Genomic DNA, 16,065 nt, shown 5'->3' with positions numbered 1-16,065 from the left:
CACAGTGTGGAAAGCTGGAACTAAACCACCTTGCTGAGGTAACAAGGTAAGGTCGGTAGGTACTTTTTTCATTTATTCTGACTAATCTGGGATCAGGTGATGGGGGAGACAGTCAGAGCAGTGGTGTGCTCCGTATGCAGTATGTGGGAAGTCAGGGTCAACACAGTTGTCCCTGATGACCACACCTGCAAGAGGTGCGTCCAGCTGCAGCTCCTATCAGCCCGAGTTAGGGAGTTGGAGCTGGAGCTGGATGAACTACGGATCATTCGGGAGGCAGAGACAGAGATAGATAAGAGTTATTGGGAGGTAGTCACACCGAAAAGACAGGAGGTAGGCGAATGGGTGACAGTCAAGAGAGGCAGGGGGAGCAGACAGAGAGAGCAGAGCACCCCTGTGGCCGTCCCCATCAACAATAAGTATACCGTTTTGGATACTGTTGGTGGGGATGACCTACCAGGAACAAGCTGCAGTGGTCCTGTCTCTGACACTGAGGTTGGACCCTCGACTAGGAAGGGGAGGAGGGAAGAGAAGAGAGCGGTAGTGATAGGGGATTCTATAGTCAGGGGGGCGGATAGGAGATTTTGTGGAGAAGATCGGGAGTCTCGGATGGTATGTTGCCTCCCTGGTGCCAGGGTCCGGGACATCTCAGATCGGGTGCAGGTTATTCTCGAGAGGGAGGGCAAGAACCCAGATGGTGTGGTCCATGTAGGGACCAACGACGTGGGTAGGATGAGTGAGGAGGTCCTGCGTAGTGAGTTCAGGGAGTTAGGTGCGAAGCTGAAGAGCAGGACCTCCAGGGTAACAATCTCAGGACTGCTACCTGTGCCACATGCGAGTGAGGCAAGGAACAGAAGGATTATACAGATTAATACGTGGCTGAGAGGATGGTGCAGGAGGGAGGGCTTCAGGTTTTTAGATAATTGGGCTTTGTTCCAGGGAAGGTGGGATCTGTTCCGAAGGGACGGTTTACACCTGAACTGGAGTGGTACTAACATTCTTGCAGGAAAGTTTGCTAAAGTGCTTCTTGGGAGGGGGGGGGGGGGGGGGTTTAAACTAAATTTGCAGGGGGCGGGGATCCAGAATGTGAGGAAGGATAGCGAGATGAAGAATAAAGGACAGGTGGGGACTACACGGTTCCGGAATATTAAGTGTGTAGTAGAGAAAGGTGAGGCGGAACAAGTGATAAGGAGGACACATGTACAGAGAGATGGTCACATGGAACATGGAGTTAAATGTGCAGAAGGAGTAAGTAAATTTAGGAAGGACAACAAAATTCAAGGGGCGTATAGCCCAATGGGAGTTCGGGGAGCTGGGTTAAGCACAATAGGCAGCGATTCAAACAGAGAGAGGAGAAATGGGCTAAAAATTCTATACCTGAATGCACGAAGTGTCAGAAATAAGGTGAATGAGCTTGAAGCTCAGGTGCGAATGGGTAAATATGATGTTGTTGGGATAACGGAGACATGGCTGCAGGGAGATCAGACCTGGGAAATGAATGTACAAGGGTATACGTGCTATCGTAGGGACAGAAATGTGGGCAGAGGGAGTGGGGTGGCCCTGGTGGTGAGGAATGAGATTCAGTCCTTTGCAAGGGGGGACATAGGATCAGAAGAAGTAGAGTCTGTGTGGATAAAACTGAGGAACAGTAAGGGCAAAAAGACCCTAATGGGTGTTGTCAACAGGCCACCAAACAGTAGCATGGATATTGGGTGCAAGTTGAATAGGGAGTTAACATTGGCATGTGGCAAAGGTAATGTCGCAGTAGTTATGGGGGATTTCAACATACAGGTGAACTGGGAGAATCAGGTTGGAGCTGGACCACAGGATAGGGAGTTTGTAGAGTGCCTACGGGATGCATTCTTGGAACAGCTTGTACGAGAGCCGACCAGGGACAAGGCTATTCTGGATTTAGTCTTGTGTAATGAACAGGATTTGATAAGCGATCTTGAAGTAAAGGAGCCATTAGGAGGTAGTGACCATAATATGATAAGTTTTTATCTGCAATTTGAGAAGGATAAGGGCCTCTCGGAGGTGTCAGTGTTGCAGTTGAACAGGGGAAACTATGGAGCCATGAGGGAGGAGCTGGCCAAAGTTGACTGAACGAATATCCTAGCAGAAAAGACAGTGGAACAGCAAAGGCAGGTATTCTTGGGAATAATGCACAAGGTGCAAAATCAGTTCATGCCCCAGAGAAGGAAGGATTCAAAAGGGGGAAAGGGGCCACAGTGGTTGACAAAGGAAGTCAGAGATTGCATAGCATTAAAAAAAAAGGAAGTATGACAGAGCTAAGGTGAGTGGGAGGACAGATGATTGAGAAATTTTTAAGGAACAACAGAACTTAACTAAAAAGGCAATACGGGGAGAAAAAATGAGGTACGAACGCAAGCTAGCCAGGAATATAAAGGAGGATAGCTAAAGCTTTTTTAGGTATGTGAAGAGAAAGAAGATAGTTAAGAACAATGTTGGGCCCTTGAAGAATGAATTGGGTGAAATTGTTATGGGAAACAGAGAAATGGCAGAAGAATTTAATAAGTACTTTAGATCTGTCTTCACTAAGGAAGACACAAGCAATCTCCCGGATGTATGGATGGGCCAAGGACATAGGGTAACAGAGGAAATGAAACAGATTGACATTAAGAAGGAAACGGTGATGAGTAGACTGATGGGACTGAAGGCTGACAAATCCCCAGGTCCAGATGGTCTGCATCCATGGGTACTAAAGGAGGTGGCCCTGGAAATTGTGGATGCATTGGTAATCATTTTCCAATGTTCCTTAGATTCAGGATCAGTTCCTGAGGATTGGAGAATGGTTAATGTTATACCACTTTTTAAGAAAGGAGGGAAGGAGAAAACAGAGAACTATCGTCCTGTCAGCCTAACATCAGTAGTGGGGAAGATGCTAGAGTCCATTATTAAGGATGAAATAGTGGCATATCTAGATAACAGTGATAGGATTGGGCCGAGCCAGCATGGATTTACCAAGGGAAAATCATGCTTGACTAATCTACTGGAGTTTTTTGAGGATGTAACCAGGAAGTTAGACAAGGGAGATCCAGTGGATGTAGTGTACCTCGATTTTCAGAAGGCATTTGATAAGGTCCCACATAGGAGATTGGTGGGTAAAATCAGAGCTCATGGCTTTGGGGGGAAGATATTGACATGGATAGAAAACTGATTGGCAGATAGAAAGCAAAGGGTAACGGTGAATGGGTGTTTCTCAGACTGGCAGGTGGTGACTAGTGGGGTGCCACAGGGCTCAGTATTGGGACCATAGCTATTTATGATTTACATCAATGATTTAGATGACGGCATTGAGAATAATATCAGCAAGTTTGCTGATGATGCTAAGCTGGGTGGCAGAGTGACATGTGATGAGGATGTTAGGAGAATTCAGGGTGACTTGGATAGGCTGGGTGAGTGGGCAGATACTTGGCAGATGACGTTTAATGTGAATAGGTGTGAGGTTATCCACTTTGGGAGTAAGAACAGGAAGGCAGATTATTATCTGAACAGTGTAGAGTTAGGTCTGGGAGAAATACAAAGAGATCTAGGAGCCCTTGTTCATCAGTCACTGAAAGTGAATGAGCAAGTGCAGCAGGCAGTGAAGAAGGCTAATGGAATGTTGGCCTTTATTACAAAGGGAATTGAGTACAAGAGCAAGGAAATCCTTTTGCATTTGTACAGGGCCCTGGTGAGACCACACCTGGAGTATTGTGTACAGTTTTGGTCTCCAGGGTCAAGGAAGGACATCCTAGCTATAGAGGAAGTGCAGCATAGATTCACGAGGTTAATTGCTGGGATGTCCAGACTGTCTTACGCAGAGAGGTTAGAGAGACTGGGCTTGTACACGCTGGAATTAAGGAGATTGAGAGGGGATCTGATTGCAACTTATAAGATTATTAAGGGATTGGACAAGATAGAGGCAGGAAATAGGTTCCAGATGCTGGGAGAGTCCAGTACCAGAGGGCATGGTTTGAGAATAAATGGTAGGTCATTTAGGACAGAATTAAGGGAAAACTTCTTCTCCCAGAGAATTGTGGGGGTCTGGAATGCACTGCCTCGGAAGGCAGTGGAGGCCAATTCTCTGGATACTTTAAAGAAGGAGCTAGATAGGTATCTTATGGATAGGGGAATCAAGGGATATGGGGACAAGGCAGGAACTGGGTATTGATAGTAGATGATCAGCCATGATCTCAGAATGGCGGTGCAGGCTCGAAGGGCCGAATGGTCTACTTCTGCACCTATTGTCTAAACTGCATTTCCTGGCAGGAGTCAATGCAACAAATCTATCTCACAGTATGGAAAGCTGGAACTAAACTGCATTTCCTGGCAGGAACTGATGCAACATTCTCTCACAGTGTCGAGAAACAAGAAAAAAGAAAGTGACAGAATCTGATCTTGTTTCAGATGAGACAGGCGGTTGAGGGGTGGACTGAGGCCTTTTTGTACCTTAGCACAGTGATGCAAATGTACTTTAGGAAATGCATCAGTGTTTCCCCAAGACCAACTTATTTATATATTTACTGGATAGTTTACTAAGCTGGATAATGAATTCTTACAGGCAGAATCAGCTCATCTTTCAACAGAAAAGTAACAGTTCATACTTGCCCTGAATACAAAGAGTAAGAGTGTTAGAAGAAAAGTTGAAATATTAAACAGCATGTGGGCACATGGGACAGCTGCAGTGGTTTTGATTTCTGCATCCCAATCACTTACTCAATGGGAATGTCAGCTTGTGCTTCTTCAGCTCTGCCATTGTGTCCTCACCACACTGGTTAACGAGTTCCATAAATGGAGGTGAACAAATGCGGTCATCTGCAACAAGAGATGAATACAGCAGCTTAGCAAGAGTTAGCAAACCCTGTATAAAGCCTGCCCTTCAATAAACACAGACACAGAACAGTACAATACAGGAACAGGCCCTTCAGCTCACAATGTTGTGCTGAACCAATTCAATTAGTATTCATATTAACACAGAAAATAGGTGCAGGAGTAGGCCATTCAGCCCTTCGAGCCTGCACCACCATTCAGTATGATCATGGCTGATCATCCAACTCAGAACCCTGTACCTGCTTTCTCTCCATACCTCCTGATCCCTTTAGCCACAAGGGCCATATCTAACTTCCTCTTAAATATAGCCAATGAATCGGCCTCAACTGTTTCCTGTGGCAGAGAATTCCACAGATTCACCTCTCTCTGTGTGAAGTTTTTCCTCATCTCGGTCCTAAAAGGCTTCCCCTTTATCCTTATCTGTGACCCCTCATTCTGGACTTCCCCAACATCGGAAACAATCTTCCTGCATCTAGCCTGCCCAATCCCTTTAGAATTTTATACGTTTCAATAAGATCCCCCCTCAATCTTCTAAATTCCAGTGAGTATAAGCCTAGTCGATCCAGTCTTTCTTCATATGAAAGTCCTGCCATCCCAGGAATCAATCTGGTGAACCTTCTCTGTACTCCCTCTATGGCAAGAATGTCTTTGCTCAGATTAGGGGACCAAAACTGCACACAATATTCTAGGTGTGGTCTCACCAAGGCCTTGTACAACTGCAGTAGAACCTCCCTGCTCCTGTACTCAAATCCTTTTGCTATGAATGCCAACATACCATTTGCCTTTTTCACTGCCTGCTGTAGCTGCATGCCCACCTTCAATGACTGGTGTACAATGACACCCAGGTCTCATTGCACCTCCCCTTTTCCTAATCGGCCATCGTTCAGATAATAATCTGTTTTCATGTTCTTGCAACCAAAGTGGATAACCTCACATTTATCCACATTAAATTGCATCTGCCATGAATTTGCCCACTCACCTAACCTATCCAAGTCACCCTGCATCCTCTTAGCATCCTCCTCACAGCTAACACCGCCGCCCAGCTTCGTGTCATCCGCAAACTTGGAGATGTTGCATTTAATTCCCTCATCTAAATCATTAATATATATTGTAAACAACTGATTTGAAACAACATTCGAATGGCAACTCATCTCTTCTGCCTACACAATGTCCATATCCCTCCATTTTCCTCACATTCATGTGCCTATCCAAATGTCTCTTAAAAGTCCCCCATGTATCTGCCATGTATGTTCCACTCAAAATGTTTACCTCAGACAGGTGTGACTATAAAACTAAGAATCAATAGAAAAAGATTGATGATGATGATGGTGATGATGATGATGATGGTGATGATGGTGATGATGATGATGATGGTGATGATGATGATGGTGATGATGATGATGGTGATGACATTGACTCAGGCCTGAGAGGCCAGTGTCGGGCATTTTCATGCCTTACAAGGCGCGGAACGAAAGACTGCGTGGCGCACCACTCCTCACAGACATTTTGCAGTATTTTTCTTTATTTTATGAGGTCAAGTTGCGAGCTCAACACTCAACCCGGCACGGACGGAAAGCATACTCGGGAACGGTCAGACTGGATTCGAACCCGGAAACCTGCGTTCCGGAGTCTGTTGTTGATGTCACTGTACCACCAGCTGGCCTAAAAGTAAAATGTATCCTTAAAGCAAAATAATCATTTAAAAAATTAGAAAAGAACTGAGGACATCCAGTGGTCACCATTTCAATTCCACTTCCTATTCTAACATGTCAACCTATGGCCTTCTCTATTGCCACACTCAGGTTGGAGGAGCAACACTTTGTACTCTGTCTGGATAACCTCCAAGCTGATGGCTGAATTTTGATTTATCAAACTTCCAGTATTTGCCCTCTCCTCCGCTCCTTCGCTATTCCCCATTCCCCTCTCTCACCTCATCTCCTTGCCTGCCCATCACCTCTCTCTGGTGCTTCTCCTTGTCCTTTTCTTCCATGGTCCTCTGTCCTCTAACATCAGATTCCCCCTTCTTCAGCCTTTCTTTGCTTTCACCAATCAATTTCTCTCTCTCTCTCTCTCTCCCCCCCCCAGTTTAACCCATCACCTGCCACCTTGTACTTCTCTCTCTCCCCCACCCCCCCCAACCTTCTTACTCTGACTTCTCACCTTTCTTTCCAGTCCTGCTGAAAGGTCTCGGCCTGAAACATCCACTGTTTACTCTTTTCTATAGATGCTGCCTGGCCTGCTGAGTTCCACCAACGTTTTGTGTGTGTTGGTGAGGAAGTAATTTACATTTAAATTTAAGCAATCTCCCTTAAAAGATAATTATCAGGTCAGCTTTTCTGAACTACGCTCCGAAACACAGGAATTCAATAGCTAAGGCGATAAGGGATGCAGACTCAGCTGACACTTGAAAACACCAGCTGAAAACTGATTATTTTTGTTATGTGCCATATCATAAGACATAGCCAATCATCGTCTTTCCAGGACCATCAGTGTTCTTAGCAAATTTTTCCACAGAAGTAGCTTCCCATGGTCTTCTTCTGGGCAGTGGTCACATAACCAGGACTCGTGATGTGCACCAGCTACTCAGACAACCATCCACCATCTGCTCCCATGGCTCATGTGACCTGGGGGTGGGGGGGGAGGTAAGCAGGTGCTACATCTTGCTCAAGGAAGACCTGCAGGCTGGCAGAGGGAAGGAGCACCCTACACTCCTTCTGTACAGATGTATCTACCAAATACATCACTCTATTTATTTAATCTTGCTTTTAACTGACATCCTTTTGTCTTTTATATTCTTGTTTGCACTTTGTCCCAATGTAACACGCTTTGAACTATATCGTCTGCTTGAAAAATGCTCCATAAATAACTTCATCATCAGCACCAAACAAAAACAATGAAGATTTCAGAAGTAGATGGCCTGATATGAGGCAGAATGGCACAGGGTTACAGCATTAACGGTGAAAGAAAGCAGGATGTGAAGCACGGCTCAGATTACAGGCTATCAACAATGGTGTTCACTCTGATTTGGCCTCAGGACACAGATGGGAGGTTGAAAACAACGCCTGGCATCTCTGATAAGAATAACAGGGAGGTAACTGGTGCAAACTTATTGAACAGAACATCAGAGGGCACTTTCTGATTTGTACATGTGCTGCTACATACAGAAATTAAGAACCTATTGATCTACACAATTCTTCCATAAGCTTCACTACAGACTATCCCAGAAAATTCGATTAGATGTAACAGGAAGAAGACAGATACCTGCCCAGTGGAAATCCAATGAACAGATCTTTCTTTCAGATTTTATTTCATGCTGTAAATTTTTTAAAGAATTTTAAATAACTCCTTACTTTTGCTTTGAACTCCTTACTTCAGCTCTACTGGTCCCATCTTTTCTCTCTTTATTGTGCATTCAATGCAGGACCTAATCATCCTAACCAAGAGATCTCGGTCCAGACTCTGATTTGCTCTTCAATATGCTTGTACTGAGGCAAAGAAGATATCATGGTCATCCACGAAGACCCCAGTTGTGATGACTATTCGTACCACTAGACCCTGTCTTCTAAGATCAAGAGTAGAGCAGCCCCAGTGCATGGCTTTTCCACTTTAATTCATTGTTTATTTATCTATACAGCACAGCCTCTCCCGGCCCTTCGAGCCATACTCTCCCAACAACCCCACAACCCCAATTAACCCCAATCTAATAACAGGACAATCTGCAATGACCAAATAACCAACCTGGCACATCTTTAGATTGTGGGAGGAAACCGGAGCACCTGGGAAAACCCAGGCATTCCATGGAGAGGACCTGCAGGGAGTCCTGACAGAGCATCACCAAAATTGACCTTCGACACCCCCGCGTCATGAAAACACGGCATGAAATCTTTCCTGTACAAGTATCATCCCTGGACAAGCAGTAAAGGCACCGAGAGAGGCTAATTGCAAGGCAGAGAAGGGAGTGACTGTGGAACCTGTAATGACTGATGGGTGGCACTAGAGGGTGCGGGAGAAACTAGTACCCAATTATTGTGTTTTTTATCAGCAAGTCAGATCACGTCGTCATTGTGTAAAATATTGTTTTTTCAATGTTAAAAAGTACTTGCTGCGACAATATTGATGCTTTCTGTTGGTTGGGGACAACCATGGATAGTGCATCCTAGCTGTTTAAGTGATTCACAAGCCTGGGTACAATATAGACAGCAAGTCGTTGCTATGTAGCAAGCTCCTCCTCTCCACGCAGCTGATAAGCCCAAAGGAACGGCTGAGGAATCCAAAGGAATTCTAAGTTTGGTAGCAGCAATATTGCAGGAGTTGTCAGTCAGCATTGAACTTAATGAGGACTGCCTTTGGCACCCCGGCTCTAGATTTTTCTTTGGCGTTTATAATATTGTGGACAATAATAAAAAGAGAATTCCCTTTGGATTGTCAGACACTGACAAAGCATCATAAATTTATTATAATCCCCAAGAATATGAGATGAGAGGCTCTGATAAAACCTACAATCAATGTAGATAGTGCACTGGGATAGCAGAGATTAGATAACAGTCTATGAATGGTGTACAACGTGGCCAAGCAATACTTAAATGGTTAAAGTAACTCTGAGTCACCCTAAAGGTTTAAGTCACCCTAAATAAGAATTACTTTAAAGATTTAAGTCTGCCTAAATTTACTTTTGAAAGACAAGTAGTGTAGTTAAATCACTCCAAGTTCTTCCCCTTCTCTTTGAAAGATAATGTAACTGCTGCAGATGCTGAGTTTTGCAAAAGGTGGCACTCGTGACATCTTGCCTACTCAGGACTAGGTACTATTTCAAGAAAAGACAGGAACAGATGAACCATCAGAGGTACAGGCCAGGAATGAACAGGACAACACATACTGAATACTGGAGGACTCAGCAGGTCAGGCAGCTTCTATGGAAATGAATCGACATTTCAGGCTGAGACCCTTCATTAGGACTTCTAGCACTGCATCTGCAAAATCTCTTGGGTTTAAGACAATGAATTTATTGTTATGGTCCCAGCCACAGGTCAGCACATACACATTGGGATGAATGGAGTCAAATCATCCTCTCCTGCTTTAGTGAACCCAGTGACTCCATCACCCTGCATTAAACATAGAAAACCTACAGCACAATACAGGCCCCTCGGCCCACAATGCTGTGCCAAAAACCTTAGGTTAGAAAAAGGTAGTAGTTAGTGGGAGGAGATATTCCATACTTCTTCCATACCAGTCCTTAGCGTTCTATAACAATGCAAGTGACTCGAAGCCAATACAAGAAAAAAAAGGCATTGAGAAACGCACACTTATTGATATCAAGCTGCTGGATCTGGCTGAGATCACCTGTTATTGCAACGTTTCTTTTCTATCAGCTTCTTGACCTTTTCCATTGGCGAGATTTTAAACCAGTCAGTGAGTGAATCCTGCACTTCAAGTGGAAACCTGTCAGTGTCCAAATAAGCAATCATGAGGAATCTAAGAACAGGGCCAAAAACCCGAACATTGATTCTGTGGTTAGAATGAACACTGCCCTTTATGACAATACAAGTCCAGAATGTGCTGTGACTGTATCCATCTCCATAGCGATTTACTGCACACTCTGAAACTCCTACATAAACATTACCACATGAAAGAATCTTGGCAAATGAAGGGAAATGCCAGAGGACTATGGAGCAGGCTTTAGTTGAAAAGAGACAGACTGGGCTGCAGATAGTCCAGTGGCATTGGAAATGACATGCACGTTTAGACAGGATCAGATCTTGGCTTCACTTTCCATCAACAAAACAAGCTGTCTTCTTATCTGCGACCTTAATTAAAACAGAATATTCAATCACGGTGAACTGCAAGACCCAGGTTCCAGAGAAAGACTGCATTCCCAATGGCTGTGGAAGCCTCTATCTTCCCACTACTTACTTAATGAATCACAACAGCATCAAATGATTTAGTCATGTGCCAATGTCTATCTTTAACAGACTCATCTCATCTATTTTCTCTCGGTCTTTCTTTCCGTGCCTTGCGGCCTATCAGGCAGCAAAATTCCTTAGCAGTTTTGTCCGTTTTTTTACGAGGCCGAGTTGCTAGCTTGACATTCAGTCCCGCACAGATGGAAATCATACGATGAGCTGGCCAGATTGGAAAGAAACAACTGAGAAGGTGAGATGTAGAGCTCTTGAAAGGGTTTCCATAGTTGTGTTCATTTCAGTGTTGGGGTGAGTGAAGTTGGGGGGTAATAGCTGCTCCTGAACCTGGTGGTGTGGGTCCTGAGGCTCCTATACCTCCTTCCTGATGACAGCAGCAAGAAAAGAGCAAGCCCTGGATGGTGGGGTTCCCTAATAATTGATGGTGCTCTCTTGTGACTGGTCAATATACTCACCACTGCACACCTATAGAAGTTTGTCAGTTTTAGATGAATGCTTCTACACAACCTTCTAAGGAAGTAAAGATGCTGCCATGCTTTCTTTGTGATGACACATGTGCTAGGCTCAGGCCTGGTCCTCTGAAATGCAATTTAATGTTGCTGACCCTCTCTAGTTCTGATCCTCTGATGAAGACTGGCTCATGGACCTCTGCTTTCCTCCTCCAGTAATCAATAATCAGCTCCTTGACTGAAGAAATCAGTCAATTTCCTCATACAGTAGTGGTCCCAGATAATTACAATTACTTATTTCTGATTGTAATGGCTGGGTGTGTGTGAACGAGTGACTGCATCGATGTGATAGAGTGCAGAAAGTTTCTGCCTTCAACGATGAGGCTTAAAGTGGGATCTAACTAAAGCATTAAACATCATGAAAGGATTTCAGAAGATAAATAGTGAAATACTATTTCCTCAGGCTGATTAATCATAAGAAGACAGCGTGAGTGCAGGGACACGAAGGTTAAAAGAATAGTCTAAACGCAATTGCGATTCAGAATATTTTAGATAACTTTTAACTAAATTGGTTCTATGTCTGACAGGAGCTGATCAAAATCGATGGGAGAGCTGACAGCTCCAATAATTCAACAGGCCATCTCAATGAATGACCACTTGACATTTTCAATACGACTTTTATGGGTCGTTGCAGTGAGGATTCTTCTGATGACTGTACCCGTTCCGACCGGTTCTCCCCAACGTCTTCTCTCTTCATCTCCTCTCGAACAGAAGACCCAAGCCCCATCTTAGTGTCCCTGCCCAGGGAAACCTAATTGGATGGCAGACATTTCTCCTCATCTCTCATCTTCAACAATAACCCAAACAAGCTGAAAACAGAACGGACTTTTCTTACAGAACTGCTAAATGAGAAACATACAGCACAACAGTAAAAATATGAACCAGGGCATTGCACATGGTTGAAGACCAGCCACTGCTGCTTTAAGACATGGTGACACAGATGAAGAGCCAAGCTGCAGTTACCCTGGTCATACATTAACAATCTCAGCACCAGCTGATATCAACTTCACATGCAGCAGGCTTCACACCAGGGGGCTTGAAACACTGACCAGGAATTGGGAAAAGATTCATTAACAAAAACATATAAGTCAGGTTTGACTTCTCTGTCAAAATCCTTTAAAAACTTGACTCTTCTGGTTTGATTCTTTATCCCAAATTTAACTAGTGCTTTATAATTTCTTGCCAGTCACCTTATGTACAGACAATCCTGTGCCTAGCGTCACTTTATGGACATACAATCAATGCGTACAAGCTATCTGATGCATTTATGTTTATTAATGCTATGTCCTTTATCTTTGGTGTTTTTGTTTCGCTGCGTTGGATCTGAAATAACAACTATTTTGTTCTCTTTTACACTTGTGTACTGGAAATGACGCAACTGGAAACCAAACCCTTATACTTATCGAGTAACACATACAAAACGCTGGAGGAACTCAGCAGGCCAGTCAGAATCTATGGAGGAGAATAAACAGTTAATGTTTCGCTGAAACCCTTCATCAGTCCTCCCAAGTAGCTTTGCCCCTCTGATTTTTGAATTTGCTCTCCATTTAGAAAATAATCTAGTCTTTATTTCTTCTACCAAAGTACATGATCATACACTTCCCTACACTATATTCAATCTGCCAAAGTCCTTCCACAGACTCCCTGCTTCCTCAACACTACCCACTCTTCCACCTATCTTCGAATTGTCCACAAGGCCATCAGTTCTTTCATCTTAACCAAAGATATACAATGTGAAGAGAGGCGATCCCAACACCGATTCCTGCGGCTGAGGAACACCACTGGTCACCAGCAGCCAAACAGAAAAGGCCCTTTTATTCCCACTCTCTGCCTCCAGCCAGTCAGCCATATACCTCTGGAGGGAAATGGAGCCTTTATCCAGGCTGAAATAGAGGAGTGGTAGCCAATATGAAGTGAAAATCGGAAATAAAAACAAGAGGCCAGGCAGTATCCGTGCACAGAGAAGTCTGTTAACAAGTCAGGCTGATAATCTTCATCAGGAGTTGAAATGCAAGCAGGCAGGTGCACTTTTAAGTTACAGAGTTGGAGGGAAGTCCACGATAGAGTGGAGAATTCAGTTGTCCAGGTAACACAATAGTATTGGAACTGTTTATGCAAATGTGATGAATACCGATTAATCGTAGCTGACCTGTTCTGTGTATTGCTCCACATTCAGGATTGCTTCATGGCATTTTCAGTACAAAGTGTAAAAGAAAACAAATTAATTGTTACTCTGGATCCAATACAGCACAAAAAAACACAATAAATATCAATACATAAGATAGCTTATATACATAGATTGATTGCATGTCCATAAAGTGACAATAGGCACAGGAGTGTCTGTACATAAGGTGACTGACAAGAAATGATAAAGTAGTGCTGGTTGGGGCTGTGATGGGGTAGGTTAATGGGTGGAGGTGTTGATCAGCCTTACTGCTTATGGGAAAGTAACTGTGTTTGAGTCTAGTGAACCGCAGACCCCACTTTGGCAAGCTGTACCATTCCTTCCGCCTGTATACGGATAGAACAAGTCTCAGGAGAAAAAGACAACTAGAGGTAGTCACAGGAGGCAGAGGAACGGATACAGGATTGCCTCGAGTCAGTGGGTTGGGGCACGTTCAAGAACTCATCGGAGGACCTGAATGACTCCACCAGGGTTATAATGGACTTGATTAAAAAAGCAGTGGATGAGTGTGGCTCCTCGAATTTGATCGGGGTTTACCCCAGTCAGAAGCCCTGGATGAACAATGCTGAGAGGCATTCGAGTCCTGAGATCAAGAACGCTACAAGAGGTGCAGGTATGATCTCCGGAAAGCCATCTCTCCGGTAAAGTGGCTATTCCAGACGAGACTGGAATCAATGAAGGATGCTCGGGATCTGTAACAGGGTTTGAATGCTATAACCTCCTACAAAGTTAAATCTTGCAACATAGGACACTGCAGAGCTTTGCTTCCACGCGAGCTCAATGCCTTCTTTGCTCGCTTTGACAACGAGAATAGTGAGGAACCATCGCACACCCCCATGTCTCCCAATGATCCTTTGGTCTCAATATATTGAAGATGACTTGTGCACTGCCTTCAAGAGAGTGAATCCGAGGAAAGCACCAGTCGGGACGGAGCACTGAACGAGTAAAGACCTGTGCCGACCAACAGGCTGGTGTGTTCACTGATATCTTCAACCTCTTGTTCCAGCAGTCAGTGGAACCCACCTGCTTCAATCACATTGCGTCCAAGAAGGGAGTGGTAACCTGCCTCAATAACTACCACTCACATCCACAGGGATGAAGTGTCTTGGGATGTTGGTATTGAAGCATATCAGCTTCTTACTGAGTGGTGACTTGGATCTGCTCCAATTTGCCTACCAAAGCAACAGGTCTACAACAGATGCCATCTCATTGGCACTTCACACAACCCTGGAAAATCTCATACATCAGGATGCTCTTTATCAACTACATCTCAGTATTTAATACCATCATCCCTCAAAACTAATCAGTAAACTCCAAAACCTGGGCCTCAACACCCCCTTTGCAGCTGGATCGTGGATTTCCTCAGTCAATTCAGAATGACAAAAATATCTCATCCACAATCTCCGTCAGAACAGAAGCACCACAGTGATGTGTACGTCACCCCTGCTCTACTCACTTTACAGCTGTGACTATGGCTAAGTACAGTGCCAGCACCATTTACAAGTCTGCTGACTGTTGTGGGCTGAATCAAAGGGGGTGATGAATCAGTCTCGAAAGAGGGTAAACCTTCGCAAGGTGGAAGGTCCCGATGGCAAGGCTCTGAAAACTAGTGCAACCAACTGGCGGGAGTATTCAAGGACATTTTCAACCTCTCACTGCTGAGGGCAGAAGTTCCCACTTGCTTCAAAGAGGCAACAATTGTACCAGTGTCCAAGAAGAATAATCTGAGCTGCCTGAGTGTCTATCGCCTGGTAGCACTCACATCGACAGTGATGAAATGCTTGGAGAGGTTGGTCATGACTAGACTGAACTCCTGCCTCAGCAAGGACCTGGACCCATTGCAGTTTGCCTATTGTCACAATAGGCCAATGGCAGATACAATCTCAATGGCTCTTCACACAGCTTTAGACCATCTGGACAACACAAACTCCTACGTCAGGATGCTGTTCATCAACAATAACTCAGCATTTAATAGTATCATTCCCACAATCCTGATTGAGAAGTTGTAGAACCTGGGCCTCTGCAACTCCCTCTGCAATTGGATCCTCGACTTCCTAACCAGAAGACCACAATCTGTGCGGATTGGTAATAATATCTCCACTTCACTGAAGATCAACACTGGAGCACCTCAGGGGTGTGTGCTTAGCCCACTGCTCTACTCTCTATATACACACGACTGTGTGGCTAGGCATAGCTCAAATACCATCTATAAATTTGCTGATGATACAATCATTGTTGGTAGAATCTCAGATGGAGACAAGAAGGCGTGCAGGAGCGAGAAACTAGTGGAGTGGTGTCACAGCAACAATCTTACATTCAACGTCAGTAAGATGAAAGAGCTGATTGTGGACTTCAGGAAGGGTAAGATGAAGGAACACATACCAATCCCCATAGAAGGATCAGAAGTGGAGAGGGTGAGCAGTTTCAAGTTCCTGGGTGTCAAGATCTCTGAGGGTCTAACCTGGTCCCAATATTTCGATGCAGCTATAAAGAAGGCAAGACAACGACTATACTTCATTAGGAGTTTGAAGAGATTTGGTACGTCAACAAAAACAGTCAAAACTTCTATAGATGTACCGTGGAGAGCAGACATTCTGACAGGCTGCATCACTGTCTGGTAAGGAAG

The 16,065-nt window shown here is 44.4% G+C and overlaps 1 protein-coding gene across 3 annotated transcripts in view; it reads right to left on the bottom strand.

Annotated features, from left to right (window-relative positions):
- LOC132390213 (inositol-tetrakisphosphate 1-kinase-like) overlaps window positions 1–16,065 on the bottom strand; it is a 291,953-nt gene that overhangs the window by 41,551 nt on the left and 234,337 nt on the right. For all 3 annotated transcript variants that reach the window (XM_059962832.1, XM_059962820.1, XM_059962826.1), the window contains exon 6: window positions 4,717–4,815. In XM_059962832.1, coding sequence (XP_059818815.1) covers window positions 4,717–4,815 — 99 coding nt within the window. The remainder of the gene's footprint in view (window positions 1–4,716; window positions 4,816–16,065) is intronic.

Source organism: Hypanus sabinus, chromosome 2 (assembly GCF_030144855.1).
Source record: "Hypanus sabinus isolate sHypSab1 chromosome 2, sHypSab1.hap1, whole genome shotgun sequence".
NCBI classification, from domain to species: Eukaryota; Metazoa; Chordata; class Chondrichthyes; order Myliobatiformes; family Dasyatidae; genus Hypanus; species Hypanus sabinus.
The sequence above is the reverse complement of the archived record's forward strand: the minus strand, read 5'-3'. Positions and strand labels throughout refer to the sequence as shown.